Source organism: Pyrus communis, chromosome 15, assembly GCF_963583255.1.
Source record: "Pyrus communis chromosome 15, drPyrComm1.1, whole genome shotgun sequence".
Classification (NCBI taxonomy): Eukaryota; Viridiplantae; Streptophyta; class Magnoliopsida; order Rosales; family Rosaceae; genus Pyrus; species Pyrus communis.
In genome coordinates this window covers 22,250,475-22,269,718 of record NC_084817.1, presented here as the reverse complement: position 1 = coordinate 22,269,718, position 19,244 = coordinate 22,250,475, and the positions used below count along the sequence as shown (strand labels likewise).

Below are 19,244 nucleotides of genomic sequence, written 5' to 3'. Positions count from 1 at the left end.
GTAAAAAGTGCGGGGAGAATCATGCAAACAAAGACATCCCGTCACTAGTTTTCCTCTCTCGATCAACATAAGCCCAAGTCTATGGGCCGAGCTGGACTTTGGTCTCTTGGGCTTGGCCGGGTAGTCTTTGCCCACTTTCACGTCAAACGGCAAAAGAAGTGGGAACCAAGGGCCACAAAATAATGAGACAAAGTAGACTGGTCCGAACTACTTCTCCGGGCCGAGAAAACCCAATTGCTACATCGGGTTGGATAGCTCTCTAAACTAGGCCCAACAAATGGGTCATTTTTGTAGTATTTGTATTTGTGTCTTACCCGTCTCGTGTTAAATCCGTTATCTTAATGGGTTCTTAACATGTGACCTAATAACCCAAATCGTCAACAAGTTATGTTGTTTCGTGTCGGGTTAACTGGTCTTGCAATGCAATGCCTAATGTCTAAATAGGTGACCCGTTAATGACACGAAACGTTATCGAGTTTCTAATAGGTAATCCGATAACAACACAAAACGTTAACGGGTTCTTACTGAGTTATCCGATAATGACCCGACTCGTTAACAGATTAATCCGAAACTCTTATTTTCGTGTCAGATTAACGGTTCGTATAAAAAATTGTCAGGCTTACTCTTTACTTCTTTTTAATCCCCCAATCTTAAGAAGATTGAAATTGATAACTTATTCTAATCTTTCCCTTTTCTCTAAGTTGACCACAAAGTTTCAGTTTTTTTACTTCAACATATCATTAAAATATTAAAGTATCCATTTTAACCTGATCCTCAATAATAAACGAGGCCAAAGAGAATCTTCAACCAGAAAATGGAGACAAGTTGGTTCATATCCAACACAAGAAGGAGATCAAATTCATTGGCTTGCTCTCTAAGTATACCTATTAATGTGGAAGGATTATATTAAATTAAAATAATGAAACTTTAATTGAATAATTCTTTTTGTAGTTGATGCTACTTTGTTTAAAATAGTACAATATATATTTGTCCCTATGCAAGAACAAAGGCAGCTAAGGCCTACTGAGAGCAGCTGTGGGCAATGAAATTTTGTGGAAAGTTAAAAATTATGACGCTAACAAAAGGGGCAGATAAAATATTTGCCATAATATTCATTCTCCTTGAACTGATCGGTTTTTCAAATAATTTTGTATAATAATAAGCGATAACTATGAGAAAAATGGCAACAGGTTGACGTAATGAAATTTGAGAACAAAACAAGGTGATGAAATTATAGAAGATATTCTATTATCATAAAAAAAAAAAAAAAAGATTTTCACGTATGACTAGAGGTTAAGATCGCCCCACTAAAATATGATCCGTCCCCTTCCCATGCCTATTTGATTTCATTAATTTTAGTTGTTTGGTTAGTTGGAAAATCTCATTACATTTTCGAATCCTTCCTTCCATTTCATAACCGATACGAGACCAAGTCGTTTTCAATGCATTTAATTTCCTCCTATTCCGCATGCAGTTGCAGCAGTTCGTATGGTGGGTTGATGCCCGTCCTAATTTATTATAATTTCGTGGAAAAAAAAAAAAATTAGACTTGTCAATTGTAGTAGGTGGATTGCAGATGGCGTTTATCGTATTAGTGGAAATCAATCATATTTATGCATATTGATAAAGATTTGATCCTTACAATTCATCTCTTTCTTAACTAAGAGTTTGTTTGAAAGTATTTTTAAAATGTCTGAAAGTGCTTTAGTAAAAAAGTTTTTCAGACCATTTCTTGGTAAAAATATAAGTGAATCTTAGAAAACACTCTAAGTGTTTCTGACAAGAAGCATATTAAATAACTAATGCTTCTTACATGAAACACTTCAAGTACTTTTAGAACCCAATTTTTTTTTTCTTTTCCAAAAACGTTTTCAAACGAACCTTAACTATTTAACCCATTTATGTTATCGCTCTATTAAAAACAAAATTGAAGTAGATGGGTTTTACTTCAAGCGACAATATGTCTTGATGCAGAGCACTCTCAAGGGTCAAGTGACAGTGAATTATTCCGGTCAATATTTGAGAACTGTGGCATATCGTATGCACCTGGATATTACTTGCTTCACAATTTCTCGGAAAAACTGTGTATGTTTCTTGTGCGACTTTCGCTTAAATTTGAATGGCATTAACTGGTACAGTTACGGAACGACGAATGAAGGCCGCCACGAGAAATTCACCCTATGTTCATACATGTCGATTATTCATATATACATATATACACGCGCGTAGTGACGGTTTCCGGATTTGAACTTTAGGAGTTCCAGTATTAAATACAAGTTTTTTTATATAAGAACAGAGCGTGAAGCGTGCAAAAAAAAAAAAAAATCATTTTATTCAGTCAAACCATATTGCGCACATGTCAATAGATATCGGCATATGCAAACAATCTGATGAGTGATAAAGAGTGAATTTGTCGAGTGCTGTTATGCTTAGTAAGCTTTACATTAAACATATAATAGGCACAAAAGGAATTTGTATCAAACATTTGGAGGGTCATCAGAAGACTTTCACATGTATATTTTCCAGACTTCAGGTGGTCATGAGATCACCTTTCCCTATTTCCATCCGCCCCTGCACATGTGCGCACACCTATGTATGTATGTATGTATGTATGTATATGTGCAAGTTTGTCTTTGTGATTTCTGATCAACCTGAACAAACATGTATATGACAGTACGTACGTATGTATGTATAGTAAAGAAGAAAACATGTACGTACGCTTTGACAGGCACTGAGAGTTTTCAAATTTCTTCATCTTCATCTTCTCTTACATAAAAAGACAACTGATCAACGTAAGCATCAAGGAAAGAACCTCAAATGCAGTTTCCATGCATTATACAGGTCAATTTCCATATGGTCACTGCAGAAAGTTGTGGAATAAGAGGAATTTAGGTGGTTGGTGGTGTGGAAAATAGATTTTGTATTGTTATGTTATAATATGTACAACAACAACAACCAACCTTATTACACAAAGTGGGATCGGCTGTATTCATCCTAGAACGCCACTACAATTCGATTTTGCCCCATGTCTTCCCTTAACTCTAAGTACTCCGTATCTTTTCTTAAAGTCTCTTTCAAAGTCTTCCTAAATCTTCCTCTACTCCTTTTTGTCCTGAGTCTCTGTCTCGTAACCCTATCTTCTAACCGCAGCATCTGTAGATCTTCGGTTCACGTGTCCAAACCACCTTAATTGATTTTCTCTCCTTAATCCTATCTTATGTTATAATACATATTCACACACACATGTGTGGGTGTGAAAGAGTACGTACAAATATTGGATGATGTTGAAATGTGGTGTGAACCAATGGATCTCACATGTGATTGCTTATGAGAACTGTAGACTGCCGCAGACTCTCCTCCTCTGGTCACCTCCCTTGCCATATAAATATATGTCAAAACTTTAGATAGACTATGTTTCTGGTAAACGCATATTTCACTATAAGTTTGACTGGAGCAATCAGTAATCCAAATCCAAAATGTACAAGTTTCCTACAACTTTGACATCAATGTCCGCTGCCATGACATTGCAGCCTGTGATGAGAATTCAGGCCTGCAGGTGCACTGCTCTTTGAGCTTTTATCTGTCACTCACGTTTCTGCATTCACAAATACTTATGCTCCATTGTAACCTTTCTTTTGTTTGTCATTTTTTTTGTTATTACGCAGTTTCAAGATCGAAAAGGAGCGATTTGGTATGAACTTTACGATTTCAACACTACGCGATTATCTATTCCACACACACCTTGTATCATATTATGATTGTTCAATCTTTACATCTATCACAACTGTCAGACCGAAGTTTCAGAAACTGATCACGAATATGAACTGCTGTAAAATCAGGTTGTCGTACGAAGGTACCTCGCAATGCAAACATGGAGAAGCTGCGGAATGGCTATTTGTTTCCTGAGGTGGTTTCATGTTATTTCATTCAGTCTTGTTAATTTTGGCAATTGGATTAGTTTCTAAATACACTAGTTTAGTGGTTAAAATTCTTTCGACACGGTCGATATTTTCTTAGAAATATAAAAACAAAAAATTAGACAAATATATGAAAAAAGAGTGAAGTCTAAATTTCATAAGATATCGGATACACTCTTAAATTTCAGCTAAAATCGACATATTTCGTATATATTTTCGAAATATCGGTTAAGTATCGACAAACTATCATATGAGAATCCTTACAATTTCATTCTAAATGTCCACGTTTTTTAGCAATTTTCTATCATTTTTATCAAAGACAACCAGATATCGGTATCAATATATTCTTCCATATTTTCACAAATTTGCGTATCGTAATTCTACCAATACCGATATTTTAAACACTGCATCGGTCAGAATTTCATGCTAACAATATATACACACATGTATACGTATGTATAAATTTAGATTTCAAGGCTGGAGCTTGAACACATCGAGAAGTACCCGAATGCAAAGTTGATAAGCCTCGGAATCGGCGACACAACGGAACCAGTACCCCAAATCATCACGTCGACCATGGCTAATGTTAGTAATTTCCACTGAATCATACAGATTACAGAAGAAGAGGAGCAATAAGAAAAGAAAAGAAAAGATTTGGGTGGACTTTATTTTCAATGTCTTAATATTTTAGGGGTTTTTGGTGTTTTTGCAGTATGCAAATGCCCTTTCCACCGCTGATGGCTATACAGGGTATGGACCTGAGCAAGGCCACAAGGTACTATACTAATACCCTAAACTGCTTGCTTGCATTCACCATTTTTTCTTTTGCTTTCCGGCCCTGGGCTCCGACCGTTGTTCTCTTGTCAGATTGTGAATCTCAAATATTGGTTACGTTAGTTTTTACTAAAGTCAAATATAAGTCTAGCAAAAAAACGTTGCTCCTTTTTGTCTCACTCTATACATATATGTTTGCGCACGCGCTTGCTAATTACCTAAATTGTGTAGGCATTGCGGAAGGCAATTGTAAAAGCCTTCTATAAGGATCTGCAGATAAAAGACACAGAAGTTTTCGTATCCGATGGAGCGCAGTGTGACATTACTCGGCTTCAGGTACTCGATTACCATCTAAGTTCGGTGGATGAAAGCTCGTTATCATATTCCGTTCAACGCTAGAAGCAAAGGGCATTGCAGTAATACAAATTTATGAATTGTTTGTGTGTTACAGTTGCTGCTGGGTTCCAAAGTGACCATAGCCGTGCAGGATCCATCCTTTCCGGTAAGTTGTTATGTTAATCTTGTTCACAATCAACGAATGCGTAGTTGAATTATTCCGAAGGAAGAATGAACGAATGGTACCTGATCCGATACATGGCACTGGCAGGCTTACATCGACTCAAGTGTGATAATAGGTCAGGCTGGAGATCTTAAAGGCGATGGCGGGAGGTATGGGAGCATTGAGTACATGAACTGTGGACCCGAAAATAACTTCTTTCCCGACTTGGCAACCACTCCAAGAGCAGATGTTATCTTCTTCTGCTCTCCAAACAACCCCACTGGTCATGCAGCAACCAGGAAGCAATTGGAGCTTCTTGTCAAGTTTGCCAGGGACAATGGATCCATTATCATCTTCGACTCTGCTTATTCGTCTTATGTACAAGACGATCACTGCCCTCGTTCCATTTTTGAAATCCCTGGTTCTAGACAGGTCGCAATCGAAATATCATCATTCTCCAAGTTTGCTGGCTTCACCGGTGTCCGTCTAGGCTGGACAGTTGTGCCTGACGAGCTCTTATACTCAAATGGATTTCCTGTTATACATGACTTTAATCGCATTGTCTGCACTTGCTTCAATGGGGCGTCCAATGTTGCTCAAGCTGGTGGACTCGCCTGTCTTTCCTCGCAGGGCTTCAAGGTAAACCTTTATATATATATAAAATAAATAAATAACTTCCAAACAAGGTACATGTCTGCAAATTCACATTTTGCGGTTTCAGGCTGTGAATTCTCTGGTTGACTACTACATGGGGAATGCAAATATACTGGGTGAAGCACTGGCTTCTGTTGGTTTACAAGTATACGGCGGTGCAAATGCTCCCTACATTTGGGTGCACTTTCCAGGCTCAATTTCTTGGGATGTATGCAAAGACATTCTTGAGGAAACACACATAATTACAGTGCCGGGATCTGGATTTGGTCCGTCAGGTGAAGGGTTCCTGAGACTTAGTGCTTTTGGCCACAGAGAGTGTATCCTAGAGGCCGCAGCTAGGCTTAAAACCCTATTTCTATAGGAATTAGGAACACCCTATTTCTCACTTCATCTATTCACAATCAGTATCCATGGCACCACTGGGATGGCTAGGCCCGCTAGATGTTCTACGTTACAACTTAGAGGCTTCATTTTATGAGAGGGAATAATTACTAAACCAATAATGATTCGTGGCACGGGCAACAAGTTGGATGAGAATGTGATTTATCATATTTTCTATCTAATGTTAATGTTATATATGTCGTTGAGAGTGTGTGTGGGCTTTTCTAAATATTAAGTTGCTTGGCTACAGTTACCCTTGAATTAAACAGTCTTGTCACAGAAGTAGAGCAATCAATCTCAAAGGAACGAGGCACATGGATAAGCAAAACTTTGACAAAAATATTCATTACGTACTTTCGTACAAAAGAAACCGACTGATATGAACAACTAAAACCACATATATTGTTTCTCTAAGAAAATGTTACGAAGATTTGCTGACATATTTATGTCACTCACCATTTTAATTACTGGCCACATCGCTTCAACTCACGATAAATGCCAGGGGATGAAGGTCTGCACCTCAAAATAAAGTAATTCTTAAATAACTTTACAATCTATGTCAGTAGAAATGCATCAACAATCCGATGCACCGCTATCAAGATAAAGAAAATGCTAAAAATGTGTTTTTAATGCAGCCTAGAGATAATTGAACTAACTGCAGATCTGGGGAAATTAAGTCAAAACAAAATTCATCAAACGGGAAAGAAAATAGCTTGAGACAGCAGGTCTTATATACACTATATCCTGAACCTTTATAATTTTGAACATAATGGTCAAATATAGAATGATTACATCCAGTAAGGAGCTATCACAATGCACTGATACTAGTTTCAAACTTCCGACAGAAAAAAAGAGTAAGATAGCTTACAGCGATTACATCAACCGAAACATTTTTCAAGTCTTGAGCCATATTCAAAATCTTAAGGGAATCCAAAACATCAAACATCAAGGACTAGACAACTAACCAGTTCAGCAGCCCGTGCACTCCTTGTGGCAATTACTTTCCAGAAATCTCGTTCTGATTCTGCTGGTCGTTCAACATCTTCATGGGGGTCATTGTGTGATGAGGATGAAGCTACTGAGCTTGACACAAAATGGTCCTGCACTGAAGCCTGCAGAACAGCAATTTTGTGATTTGCATCCTTTGTGATTACATGAAGCTTCCCCAGCAATCCAGCAAGCAAATAGGGAGACTCTGATTCAGTGAAGTCACGAATTGGAACATCTTCTGCAACAACCTTCCAGGCATCAGCTTGGTAATCGTATACCTTGATCTTTGCACTGTCAAGAGAACTAGAAGGATCCAGTGCATACAATTCGCCATCAACTGTGACACTCATTTTCGTCCCTGCCTGCCTCGCAGGCCAACCCTCGCCCATACCAATTGGCATTTCAACCCATGAATTTGCCTCTGGATCATAAACCTCTCCTCCAACATCAACAAAAAATGGCCAGCAGTATAAACTCTGGGGAACGAACAACCTTCCCCTGTATGAAGTCATTCCGGTAGCAATAGGCTTCAGCAGATCAGCCAAAAATGCAGTTGGTAACACCTGAGCTTTCATAAAAGGCATGCTTGGTATTTGAGACCACACACCTGTTTTTGGATCAAATACTTCAGCTGATTGAAGAGGGGTCAATCCACCATGACCCCTTGTAACACCTCCAACAACATAAAGCTTATCGTTTAAGATGCCAGTTTTACAATAAGCTCTACCAATTGACATTGGACTTGATTCACTCCAAGTATTTTTAACTGGATTGTACCGCCATGTGCATCTCAGGGCCGAAGCCTTGGAAAATCCCCCTAGCACATAGAGGCAGCCATCAATAGCCCCAATAGAGCAACCACAAAAAGGCATTCGATCTAGTGAATCTTTCCTCCCAAGCCAACCCATGACGGCATCCGCAATTCTGATACTGGAGCCTGCCATATTCCACAATCTCTGGCCAGTTAAACCTTTCCTAGATTCATCTTCCAGAGTAACATTAGGCATAGGTGGCAACCTTTGCCATCTTCCGGCCATAGGATCAAGTGCATACCATATGAGCTTATCATTTTGGACCTTTGTTAACATGTAGAGCCATTCCTCCGTTGTTCCTAGCTCTTTTCTCAAAGAGAAGAGTTCAGCACTTGTAACGGTGGCTTTCCAGGTCCTCGAAACAGACTTTAGCTTCATATAGTGGATCCTAGGAATTCTAGCAAGAATCTGAATAGATATCTCGTCAGGAAGGCAGGGAATCAATCTCGGGTTTTCGTCGTAAAAGCTTGGGGACAACCTCGGCCTCTTGCAAGATGCACTACGTAAATCTTGAGACGGTTCACCGACCCTAGTCTTGGAATGGTTCAAGCTCAATCTAGCCCCCATTAGAGTACCTTCCTTCAACCTCTTCAATTACAGTTTTACCAATCCTATATATCTACAACTACAAGCACACCGAACAAACAAATAAAAAAACTTTGGCATGAGAAATCGAGAATCAATATCGAATGCAAATAATCATAAGTAACAAAATGCAATGCAGATAAATGAAAAATTGACCTTAAAACAGTAAATTGCCACCTTGAATTCAAGACACCAAATCATCGAAAGTGCCGATTTCCAGCATACAGGTCAGCTTAATCTATGTAAGATATATTTCCGTTGACAATATCAATGGTTGTTAAGATTTTTCAGGCCGAAAATTGGTTCACAAGATCAAATTTTCAGGCCGAAATTCGCAAACAAATTCACAAATTCCCAATCCGTTTTGTTTGCCTCAATTTTTCTCGGCCACCAACTAAAGTAAAAAATTTGATGCAATTGGAATCAAAATTCAATCGTTTCACTTCACACAATCAACAAAATTGGAAGGAAAAAAAAAAAAAAAATCAAATAAATAAAAAGGAGAAAGGGAATCGAGAGCGGTGGATCACCTGGGAAATGGAATCTGGGTGCTTCCCTCCAACCCCAAGTTTAATAGTGAGGTGAAGCAAAATTCATTGGAAACCCTCAGTTTCTTCTCCCGCTTCTGTTTTGCTTTGTTTGTCACTTTGTTTGCGTGCGCCGCGAAACGTATCTGATTCCCTGCAACGCGGTCCAGGTCTTATAGCGTTGTAATAAATTATTTTTTTAATAAACAATGTCAGATTATATTTTATATCATTTTTAAATGAGGGGGTCAAAGGACTATAGGACAAAATATAGCCTGTTTGACAAAAAAACTCATCTCCAAGTGAAGGGGGCTATTTTTTAGCCCATTCAATAATTTATTATTTTAATTGAATTAATATGGTTAATTGAATTAAATTATCATATTAAAATAAGATTTTTGGATATATTTTGAGTGTCACTTGTCACTCAATGAATAAACATCCAGATTTTTATCTTTATATAATGAAAATGATGTGAAAAATTGGTGTAGAATTGAAATAAAATGAGGTAAGATAGTATGGAATGGTAAAAAGGATGTGAGAAATCGTGTAGAAATGACTTAGGTATTTATAGAAAAAAAAATTAGAATTTTTTTTTAAATTTCATCTAAACAAATTTCCAACAGTAATCTGACGTCAGGTAGCATGTGTTTGGGTTGGGGGAATCATGCTAGCTGGTTGATTATGGCTAGCCCGCTGGCCTGGTGGAATGGGGTATAGTCGAGTGGGGCTCACAAGACCTTTGGCCTAACTCTCAGTTGAAGACGGTTTTCGTGTCAAAATTGGCTATTTTTTTTTCCTATAGCCCTTTGGCCAGGTCAATTGGAGAAGGCCTAACCGAAAGGGGGTCAAAGGACCATGTTTAGCCCTATAGCCCAGCAAGAAATTATTTTTAATGAACAGTGTCAGACCATATTTATATATCATCTCCAACCGAAAGGGTCATAGGCCAAAACATAGCCCGTTTACAAAAAAATCCATCTCTAATTGAAGGGGGCTATTTAGCCCCCTCAGTAATTTATTATTTAATTGAATTAAATTACTATATTAAAATAAAGTTTTCGAACATATTAAAATGAAGTAAGATAGTATGGTGGTGAAAAAGATGTGAGAAATAGTGTAGAAATGACTTAGGTATTTATAGGAAAAAATATTATAATTCTTTTTTATTTATTTTAAATTTCGCCAAAAAAAAAATATTCAAATTCCAACGATAACCTGACATCAGCTAGCCGTTGCTAGCTGGCGTCATGTTGACGCCAGGTTACTGTTGGAATGGGTTTGGGCTGTTGCAATCAGGTTGGCTTCTTTTGGCCAGCCCACTGGCTTGGTGGATGAATTATGGCCTGATAGGGTCCACAAGCCCTTTGGCCTAGCCCTTAGTTAGAGACAGTTTTTGTGTCAAAACGCGCTATATTTTGGCCTATGAATCTTTGGCCAGGTCGGCTAATGAAATAATCTGCTTACGTTTCTTTAGGATAATTTTAACCCAAGTACAAACTAAAATTTGGTTTTGTTGGTACTCTAAAAATGTTATCGTGTACTCGTCTTGATTCAAAAAAGAATTTTCTTGTGTTTTTATAAATTTAAAGTGTTAATGATATCTTCCTAACTCTATAAAGTAGTTTAATAAGGGTGTAGAAATCACTTACAACTTAAGTGGTTAAGGGAAAATGTTGACAAACTTTTAGGTTAAGTATAATCTACACGTAGCATGAAGTTACTCATCTTTTAAGACAAATTTTAACCCAAGTACAAACTAAAATTTGGTTTTGTTGGTACTCTAAAAATGTTATCGTGTACTCGTCTTGATTCAAAAAAGAATTTTCTTGTGTTTTTATAAATTTAAAGTGTTAATGATATCTTCCTAACTCTATAAAGTAGTTTAATAAGGGTGTAGAAATCACTTACAACTTAAGTGGTTAAGGGAAAATGTTGACAAACTTTTAGGTTAAGTATAATCTACACGTAGCATGAAGTTACTCATCTTTTAAGACGTTGAAATGTTATCACGTCATGTTGACGTGAGTCAATGTACCATAAAAATTTAATGTATGTTGAGTTTAGATCATATTGGCATGAGCCAATGCACATTAAAAATTCAATATATATTGGCGTGATTCAATTTATCATAGCGATTCACGTCCTTTTATCCAGTCCGTCACTCGATCTGAACGCTCGGAAACGGTTCAAGCTGAGCATATTAGTTGTAGTGCACTCGACTCGAGTCCAAATTCATTTGATTCCCTGCAACGCAATCCACATCTTAACTTATGTCTCCACCTCATTCGTTGTTACTTAGGTTAGGAATTAATCTGCTTGCTCCCCCAATTGTAACTAAACCCTATACATTCACTCTTAATCTCCTTACATTTCTTTGGGTTAATTTTAACCCAAATACAAACTAAAATTTGACTATTGAATGGGGCACAACTAGTGACGAATTAGAGTTATTCATCTTTTTCAGGATCGGATGAGCCTAGTTGAGAATTGTATCATATCTGTCTCACGATCAAGCAGATTTACAACTTACAAATATTGAACTTAGAATCTTCCATTATTTTCTTTAGGGTTGGTACTCTAAAAAGGTTATCGTGCACTCATCTCTATTCAATTTCTTTTTCTTGTGTTTTTATAAATTTGAAGTGCTAATGTCATCCTCCTCTAAAAAAACTCTATAAAGTAGTCTAATGAGCGTGTAACAAATCCTTGCAACTTAAGTGATTAAGGGAAAATATTAATATACTTTTGGGTACATGATCCACACACGTAACGTAAAGTTGACACCTGAGTAGGCCTATCTTTACAACTTTGTGTCGGGAAATGTTCAAGCTGAGCGTTCCACTACTTTCAAAAACTCAAGGTGCGGGCGCTCGGTACTGGCGCTTATTGGGTTGGTGTTGAGGGCCTCATAGCTAGGCCCTGTATTCTTGTTTGTGGACTTCTTCAAGAGGTCCTTATACGCTAGTAGGTCACAGTTGCATTGTTTAATGAGGCTGAAGAGGTTTTGTGTTCACACCCACTATCTCCCAACCACCATTTCCATCACCACCACCAACCCCCTCCCCCCCTTTTACGTGTCATCGCTGCCATCATTCCCACCAACATTAATTGCTTCCTCCCAGACTTTTGTAACAAAAAAAATCCTACCACCATTGGCACCACTGCCCCGAACCACCGCCATGGCAACCACCATCCTAACAACAAGCGCATCTGTGCTAAAATTTATATTACAAAAAGATTGCAACCAACCACTACTACAGATTTTAATGTACATGACGCATAAGATGCGTCATCCTTTTTCCTTCATGACGCTAAGCGTCATGAAATTCGTTAATTTTTTCCATTTTAGATTTTGATACTAGACACGTTTTTAATGTTACTCTCTCATAAAATTATTCTCAGATTAAACTACCATACAAACATGTCCTTATAGAAATCTTAAATTTCTTTATCCAAATTGAAGGTAAGTATTTTGACTACTCCGGTAACACATGTATAATTAATTTGCAAACTAAGTCGTCACTGAGGTCGAGATTATGCTTTCAATAGAACTTTGTTTTAAAATACAAAAATTAATATTTACTAGGGTCGAGATTATGCTTATTGATAGGATTTTTACCACCTATAAAAGTAGGGATAAAAACACATGAAATACTAGCAAGAATACAAGGATGTTTTAGTACATATGCTCATGCAAGGTCGTTCTCCTCAAGGACTATTTGGATAGTTTATGCAAAAATAATTCCTAATTAAATACTTAAAATTAAAAGTTGAGAAAGAGATTTTAGACTTGAGTAATATTAAAAACGAATTTTAATTACAAACAAATATGATAAAAGAAAAGAGTTTTAAATACCAATTTATAAAAGCATTAGGGTTCCACCGTCACCTAGCAATCCTATGTATTTTTACCAATTACTTATGATCTACACGTGCCACTTTGAAGGTTAGGTTTTCCTAATTTATATTCTACTCGGAACCTCCAACATAGAATTTATATCTAACATGCAACCCGTCCGGACATTCGGATCAAATCTAAACATGAGAGACTCATTATGCTTTATGAAAACCCTCTGAAAAACCATGCAACCCTTAAGACGTGGTGTTCATCCTAAGTGAAATTACAATTATTAATCACAAGAAGCCAGTGTCAATTTCAAGGAACCTTCCAACCAAAATTACATCAAATTACCTTTCTAAAGATCCTAATGGTGATTAGGCATTAAGACAATTAGATAGTTTTAATTATGGTGATTAATAATTCAAAGTATGCATGCAATCAATCATAAGCAATTAAATAAAAATTACATATTCATACTAAGGCTCAAGGCTTCGTCCTAGCAAAAGGAATTAGTTACGCATATTCATAATTGAAATCATAGAAAATATTATTAAGAATAAAAGGAATGAAAACACCTTAAAGTAGAAAATCTCCAAGAACCCTAGCAATTACTCTTTGTCTCCGAAGTTGCATAAAAGAAAGCGTAGAAGAGACTAAGAACGGCAAAGCAATATATTTGCTAAGCCATTGCACAAACCCTAAAAACGAGGTCCTTTATTCCAACTAGGAAACTAAATAATAATAAAATATCTTAGAAAATAAAGTCCTAATTAAACTAGGAGAATCTGCACAGACATTGTCCAACCACGTTTTAGCCTTAAATCTCCTCCAAGTCCAGCCCATAATAGCTTGTTTTGAAGATCAAGACGTTTTGAACACATCTCCAAAAGGCCACGAACCCATCCGAGGTCATCTTGGGCTCCAAAAATGCAAGTCAAGCCCCCCAAAACGTCACTATTCCAGCACCGCGCATTGCTCCTTTATTTTATTGCCAGAAAATCATCGCTTGGTAGAAAAATCTGATATTTTGATACAATCAAGCTAACTGACTCACGAACGTCGTTCAACTAGAATTACTTCAAAATTCGTCCATTTGACCATGTTTTGCTCCAGAGGAAGTTGAAAGTCCTATATTGAAAATACAATTCAAATTATTAAAATTCTTCCAAAATAATTACAAAAACATACTAAGAATAAGGTAAAATATATAATATGAAATTGACTCATCACTTATGCTTTCAGTAGTTACTATTTTTTTGAACAAACGATATTATCTACACTAAAGAGGAGGGGTGGGCTTAACCTCACAATGGGCTAGCAATAATTTTGTTCAAATTCGCCTTTACGCGAAAATCAAACCTAAGACCTCTCACTTACAAATGAAGAGAAATATCACTAGACCGTAATATTAAATGGCAGTAGTCACTTGTTAACCATTAGAACTTTGTTCAAAAATACAAAAATAAATATTTAAAACGGTTAACAATCCCTAAATACAGTACGCCATAGCACCATAGAATGTTTGTACTAGGGTTGGCTGTAACTAGCTTACCTTTCCATTCCATATATAATCATCAATCTAGGCCCATTCTGGTTTTGCTGCAGGTAGCATTTAGTGAAGATGTGGGACGTTTACACAGCAAGGATACGTGATATGTGGGTATTGGATCGATGCAGGAAATAGCCAACTAGCTCTGTAGAGATATAACAAATTCTTTTAAGTATTTTAGAGTATCTGATACCTCGGATGTTATAAACGTTAAATTTTAATTTTTACATTTTTAAACAAAAAATTAATAGTTAAAGTATTCAGAAAACTGACACTATGGAGCACTTAAAAAAAATCCCGAAATATATATACAACTTAAGATAAACAGTGAATTGTGAAGTACATTAAACAGAGAAAATGACAGGATGGTGAAGTCATTCAAAACACAGTGCCTGGTAGGCTACATTTAGTACTAGAAATAAAATTACACCGTCTGGCAGAGGCAGTTGCAGACTTGCAGTGCAATGCTGCCAAAATCTGTTAGCTAAGTCATAAAGACAGCATGTTACAGTACTAGTGTTATGTAAGTTTTTCCCTTTCCTCCGCGCATCTCTCATCTATATTATTCACTGCTACCTTTTACAGAACTTAGTTATCATACACACAGACGCACTCCCTCTCTCTCTCTCTCTGTTAGTTTGCGTTACTAATTCGCAACCAATTATATATCATGAACATGAAAAGCAGCAGCAGTACTAAGGAGAAGATGAAGAAGAAGATGATGATGAGGGGGTTCATGTGTCAGTCTCAAGCAGCAACTGCGGTGTGCATGTCTGATGCTCGCTCAGTTATCGTGCCACCGCCGACAAGACCAGCTGCAGCTACCAGTGTCCGCCACAATCACAGTGCTGGCCATGTGAATTACATGATGATGAGAAGATCAACTAGTACTAATAATGGTGGCGGCGGCGGTCACTACTACTACTCCAGGCTCCTCGATACTACTCCCCCAGCTCATGGCCATGAGACGTCCCACTACCACAGTCGCAGACGAAGCGCTGGTAGTACCAGCAGTATTCTTAACCACCATGATCAGCGGCCAATGTCAAAGTCGACCCGGAAACTACCATCATCTGATCCAGATTTACTACCACCGTCGTCATCCGCCGACAATGTCTTCCAGGTAAAATGACATATTTATTTGCAAACCATCAGCAACTTTTAATATTTTTCCAACTGTAGAGTCTTAGACAGTCTAGTCTTACGCAAAAATTCTCAAACACCTTTATCCCAGATTTCAATCAATCAGTTGAAATAGATTAGGCCCACAGACTGATCCAGTACTGAATTGAAAGCAAGCAACCAGACTGCAAGGCCAGGCCCTCCACAAGAACTTTATTTTCATTCTTTTGTTTTTTGGGTAACAATGACTATATGATCTGTAGATAGTATAATATAGAGTTGAGTACTGATAACTACTCAACTTTAAAGGGTAATTCTAAAGGATCCAGATCCTCTCTGGATCTAAGGATCCTGAGCCTAGAGATCAATTGATCCGGCCTGTTGAAACTTGATCTAACGATTACAAACATGGGGTTTCACTAAAAGTTATAATAATTGTAGCCGTTTGATCAAATTTCAACGGGTTGGATCAATTGATCCTTAGGCCCCGGATCCATACATCCGGAGAGGATCTGGATCCAATTTTAAATTAGTCATACATTTTCAAAACATTCTGAATAATTACCTAACGTATGACAACTTAAACATCAATTAGGTCTACAACATTAATTGATGACCTGAACAAGTATTGAAGCGAGTTTCACTATCACGTCATCTATAGAACTCTAGATCCCTAAACTGACCCCTATTAACAAGACAAGTTTAGTGTTTGTCTTTGCTAATAGGGGTCCATGTTGCAGATTTAAAACTCTAAAAATGACGTGTTATTGAAAATAAGTTTATATTTGTCCACGTCATCACTTAACATTAAGGACATTATATATTAACGATATTTACATCATCACTTAATATAGATAACCTAACGAATGGTTCCAATGATTATATAATCAAAGCAATTTGTAAAGTAATACACTTACACCAATCCTACGCGGTGAAATGCAAGTTATGAAGTAATTATGTCAGCGTCATTAGCAAGTTGTTGTGAGTCTTGTGACCCGTTTCTCACAAATCTTGACTTGTATTGTCAACCATAATTACTTTCCTTCCTGCCCAAAAAAAGAAAAGAAAACAAAAGGTAAATCAATAGTCAAACAAGTTTATAAGAAAGCAATTAAGGGATAATGTAGTTTAAGGTGTTGGTTACATATATATGCAGGTGGTTGTTATGAGAGTTTCTATTCATTGCCATGGATGTGCTGGTAAATTGAAGAAACATCTCTCTAAAATGGAAGGTACGTTTTAATATTTTATCGATCTTAAATAAATATCACATTAATAATATGTAGACTTTTTTTTCTTAGGGTCACCATCAAAATTTACCATTTGCTTGACGAAATTTTGCCCAACGAATCAGGCCAAGTCGGTCAACGCCCTCTGCTTAACGAAATAATGTCGTTGAGCAAACTTTGTTTACTCGACGAAATTATAATTTCGTTAGGCAAATGCTTAAGTGGCGTGTTTTGTGCGACAAACATTGCCTGACGGAATGTTGTAAGGCAAAATTATAGGCAACCAGACCTTATTTTTTATAATTTTTTTTTGTAGTGGTCCTCCTTAATTCTATTGTGTTTAATTTTCTTTTAGAAGGTTTGGTTCACTTATATGTCCTTCAAAGGGAGGGACCAATCTTAGTTATGAGTTATTTCAATTGGAATAGGATCCCATACGGATTCTATTTGTGTGGATCCAATGGATTAATTAATCGTGTCCATTCATCGTACATTGTGCAGTTAGAAATCATTTTAAATTTTTTATTTAAAATTAAATATAAACAGTACCTAATGAAAATTGATCGCACAATGTACGGTTGATCCTCCAGATACCCACAAAGAGGATCCGGAGAGGATCCTCGACCATTTCAGTTGACACCCTTTAAAATTTATCATGTTTTTTCAAAACTTTTGTAAATTCGATAAATTACACTAAAATCTCCTAAAGTTGGTTTACTAAGCGTACTTTTCACTAAACAATTTTTGTTTCTTTTTTGTTTATCCTTGCAATTTATTATTTAACATTTTTAAGAAGGGTAATGCTAGAGAGACTAAATTTATAGATAAAATTTTGGAAATTAAATGATATAGAAGTTGATGATTGATGTTTTTGGAATTCTGTATATATACCAGGGGTTACATCATTCAGTATAGACCTAGAGACAAAGATGGTAACTGTTAGGGGACACGTTTCACCAGTTGGAGTCGTGGAGAGCATTTCAAAAGTGAAGAAGGCAGAGTTATTAACCGGTTGAATCCCATTCAAAGGTTACCCCAGATAGAAGGAAAATGGGTCAATTTTAATATATGTCATCAGCTTCTGTTTAAGGGTAACTACTCCAAGAGGTAGGTCTTCCAAAAATAAAAAGACATAAATGTGGGTGCACATTTGATCATGTGAGCTATGGCCCTATTGATATTGACATGATATTTTTTTCTTTTTCATTTTTTCCTTTTATTTTCCTGGTCACGAATTGAAAGTGATGGTGATGTACAATGGTTTGACAATCGAAGCACAATTTGTACTGTTTCTTCATTTTATTTTTGTTCTGGCAAACGAAAATTCATGAGTGGACCTGCTCACAATATAAATTATGTGAAAAGCCATTAGATATATGATTGAAAATTTATTAGCTAAAGATGTAACGGACTAAAGATCTTGGTTGATATTATACACCGATCCTGACTGAAAAAACACTTCTAAACATCCAAATTCCCTAAATTTGAGTTTGTAAACGTTAATATTGTGATAGACCATTGTCTTCAAATGACACTCAATTGAGGTAGGCATTTGGTTTTTGGAAAATCACTTTCAGGTTACAGTAAAGAATTTAAAAGTAACAATGTAACAATATTAAAGTTTTCCTTTGAGCACTCTACAAATACATCGCAAGTCTTTCGCTTAAAACCCCATAAATCACAACATGGTAATCTGCTGCACTTTTGATGTCATTCTCTTGGAAATTGCAGGTCATAGGCCCAAGTCGTAGAACCGAGTCCAAATCTGCACCGGGTGGACTTTGTAGTTGTATTTGTGCTTGTCGAGCTGATCTTCCTTAGTCTACCATATGTATCTAGGGGTTGGGATGTCTGTGAGGAGTCAAGGAAATAGATTCCCATTTTTTATAAGAAATGCAGACTATTTGTGATGACAAATGCACAATCTTTTACAACAATTCGAACCGTCTATTTTAATTTCATTCATCTATATATATATATATATATGAAATGTATATATCATCTTCTATGCCATATGGAACAAAAGTGTAGGGCAAAACTGTGTTGTAAATTAATTTGTTGTAATGTAAGGTCAGCTCACACATTAATTGTGACATCCCGTCCCGGAAATATCGAAACGTACATTTGAAATTACAATTTTACCCCTAGTTCGTTACTTTACGTGTAGTTTTGTGTTGTGTGGTGTTGTAGGACCACACACACTCATACACTCTCTTTCTCTCCCGGGATTCCCTCCCTCTTTTCCTCTCTCTCTGTCTCTTTTCTGTCACTTCTCTCTCTTTCTCTCCCGAGCTCCCTTTTCTTCTTCTTCCTTCTGAAAACGTACGGACGACACACAAATCACCCAAACCTTGATGGATC

At 36.8% G+C, this 19,244-nt stretch overlaps 3 protein-coding genes across 5 annotated transcripts; 2 read left to right on the top strand and 1 right to left on the bottom strand.

Moving 5' to 3' along the window:
* Positions 1-3,425: 3,425 nt before the first annotated feature.
* Positions 3,426-6,702, top strand: LOC137718618 (aminotransferase ALD1, chloroplastic-like). The gene is made up of 9 exons (XM_068458166.1): positions 3,426-3,556; positions 3,666-3,691; positions 3,840-3,907; positions 4,386-4,502; positions 4,630-4,692; positions 4,923-5,027; positions 5,143-5,193; positions 5,299-5,829; positions 5,912-6,702. The coding sequence occupies exons 1-9, from the start codon at positions 3,477-3,479 to the stop codon at positions 6,203-6,205; spliced, it is 1,335 nt and encodes a 444-aa protein (XP_068314267.1). The 5' UTR covers positions 3,426-3,476; the 3' UTR covers positions 6,206-6,702.
* Positions 5,722-9,309, bottom strand: LOC137718617 (F-box/kelch-repeat protein At1g22040-like). Of its 3 annotated transcripts, XM_068458164.1 has the most exons (4): positions 9,143-9,309; positions 7,191-8,652; positions 6,682-6,738; positions 5,722-5,835 (listed from the first exon to the last, which is right to left on the bottom strand). In XM_068458164.1, the coding sequence occupies exons 2-3, from the start codon at positions 8,592-8,594 to the stop codon at positions 6,712-6,714; spliced, it is 1,431 nt and encodes a 476-aa protein (XP_068314265.1). In that variant the 5' UTR covers positions 8,595-8,652; positions 9,143-9,309; the 3' UTR covers positions 5,722-5,835; positions 6,682-6,711. The 3 variants fall into 3 exon arrangements, with proteins under 3 accessions (XP_068314265.1, XP_068314264.1, XP_068314266.1); XM_068458163.1 differs by lacking the exons at positions 5,722-5,835; positions 6,682-6,738 and having other exon boundaries at positions 6,918-8,652; XM_068458165.1 differs by lacking the exons at positions 5,722-5,835; positions 6,682-6,738 and having other exon boundaries at positions 6,918-8,646.
* Positions 9,310-14,930: 5,621 nt separating this feature from the next.
* On the top strand, positions 14,931-18,174 carry LOC137716828 (protein SODIUM POTASSIUM ROOT DEFECTIVE 2-like). Its single transcript, XM_068456198.1, has 3 exons — positions 14,931-15,655; positions 16,811-16,886; positions 17,778-18,174. The coding sequence occupies exons 1-3, from the start codon at positions 15,203-15,205 to the stop codon at positions 17,897-17,899; spliced, it is 651 nt and encodes a 216-aa protein (XP_068312299.1). The 5' UTR covers positions 14,931-15,202; the 3' UTR covers positions 17,900-18,174.
* The last annotated feature ends 1,070 nt before the right edge of the window (positions 18,175-19,244 follow it).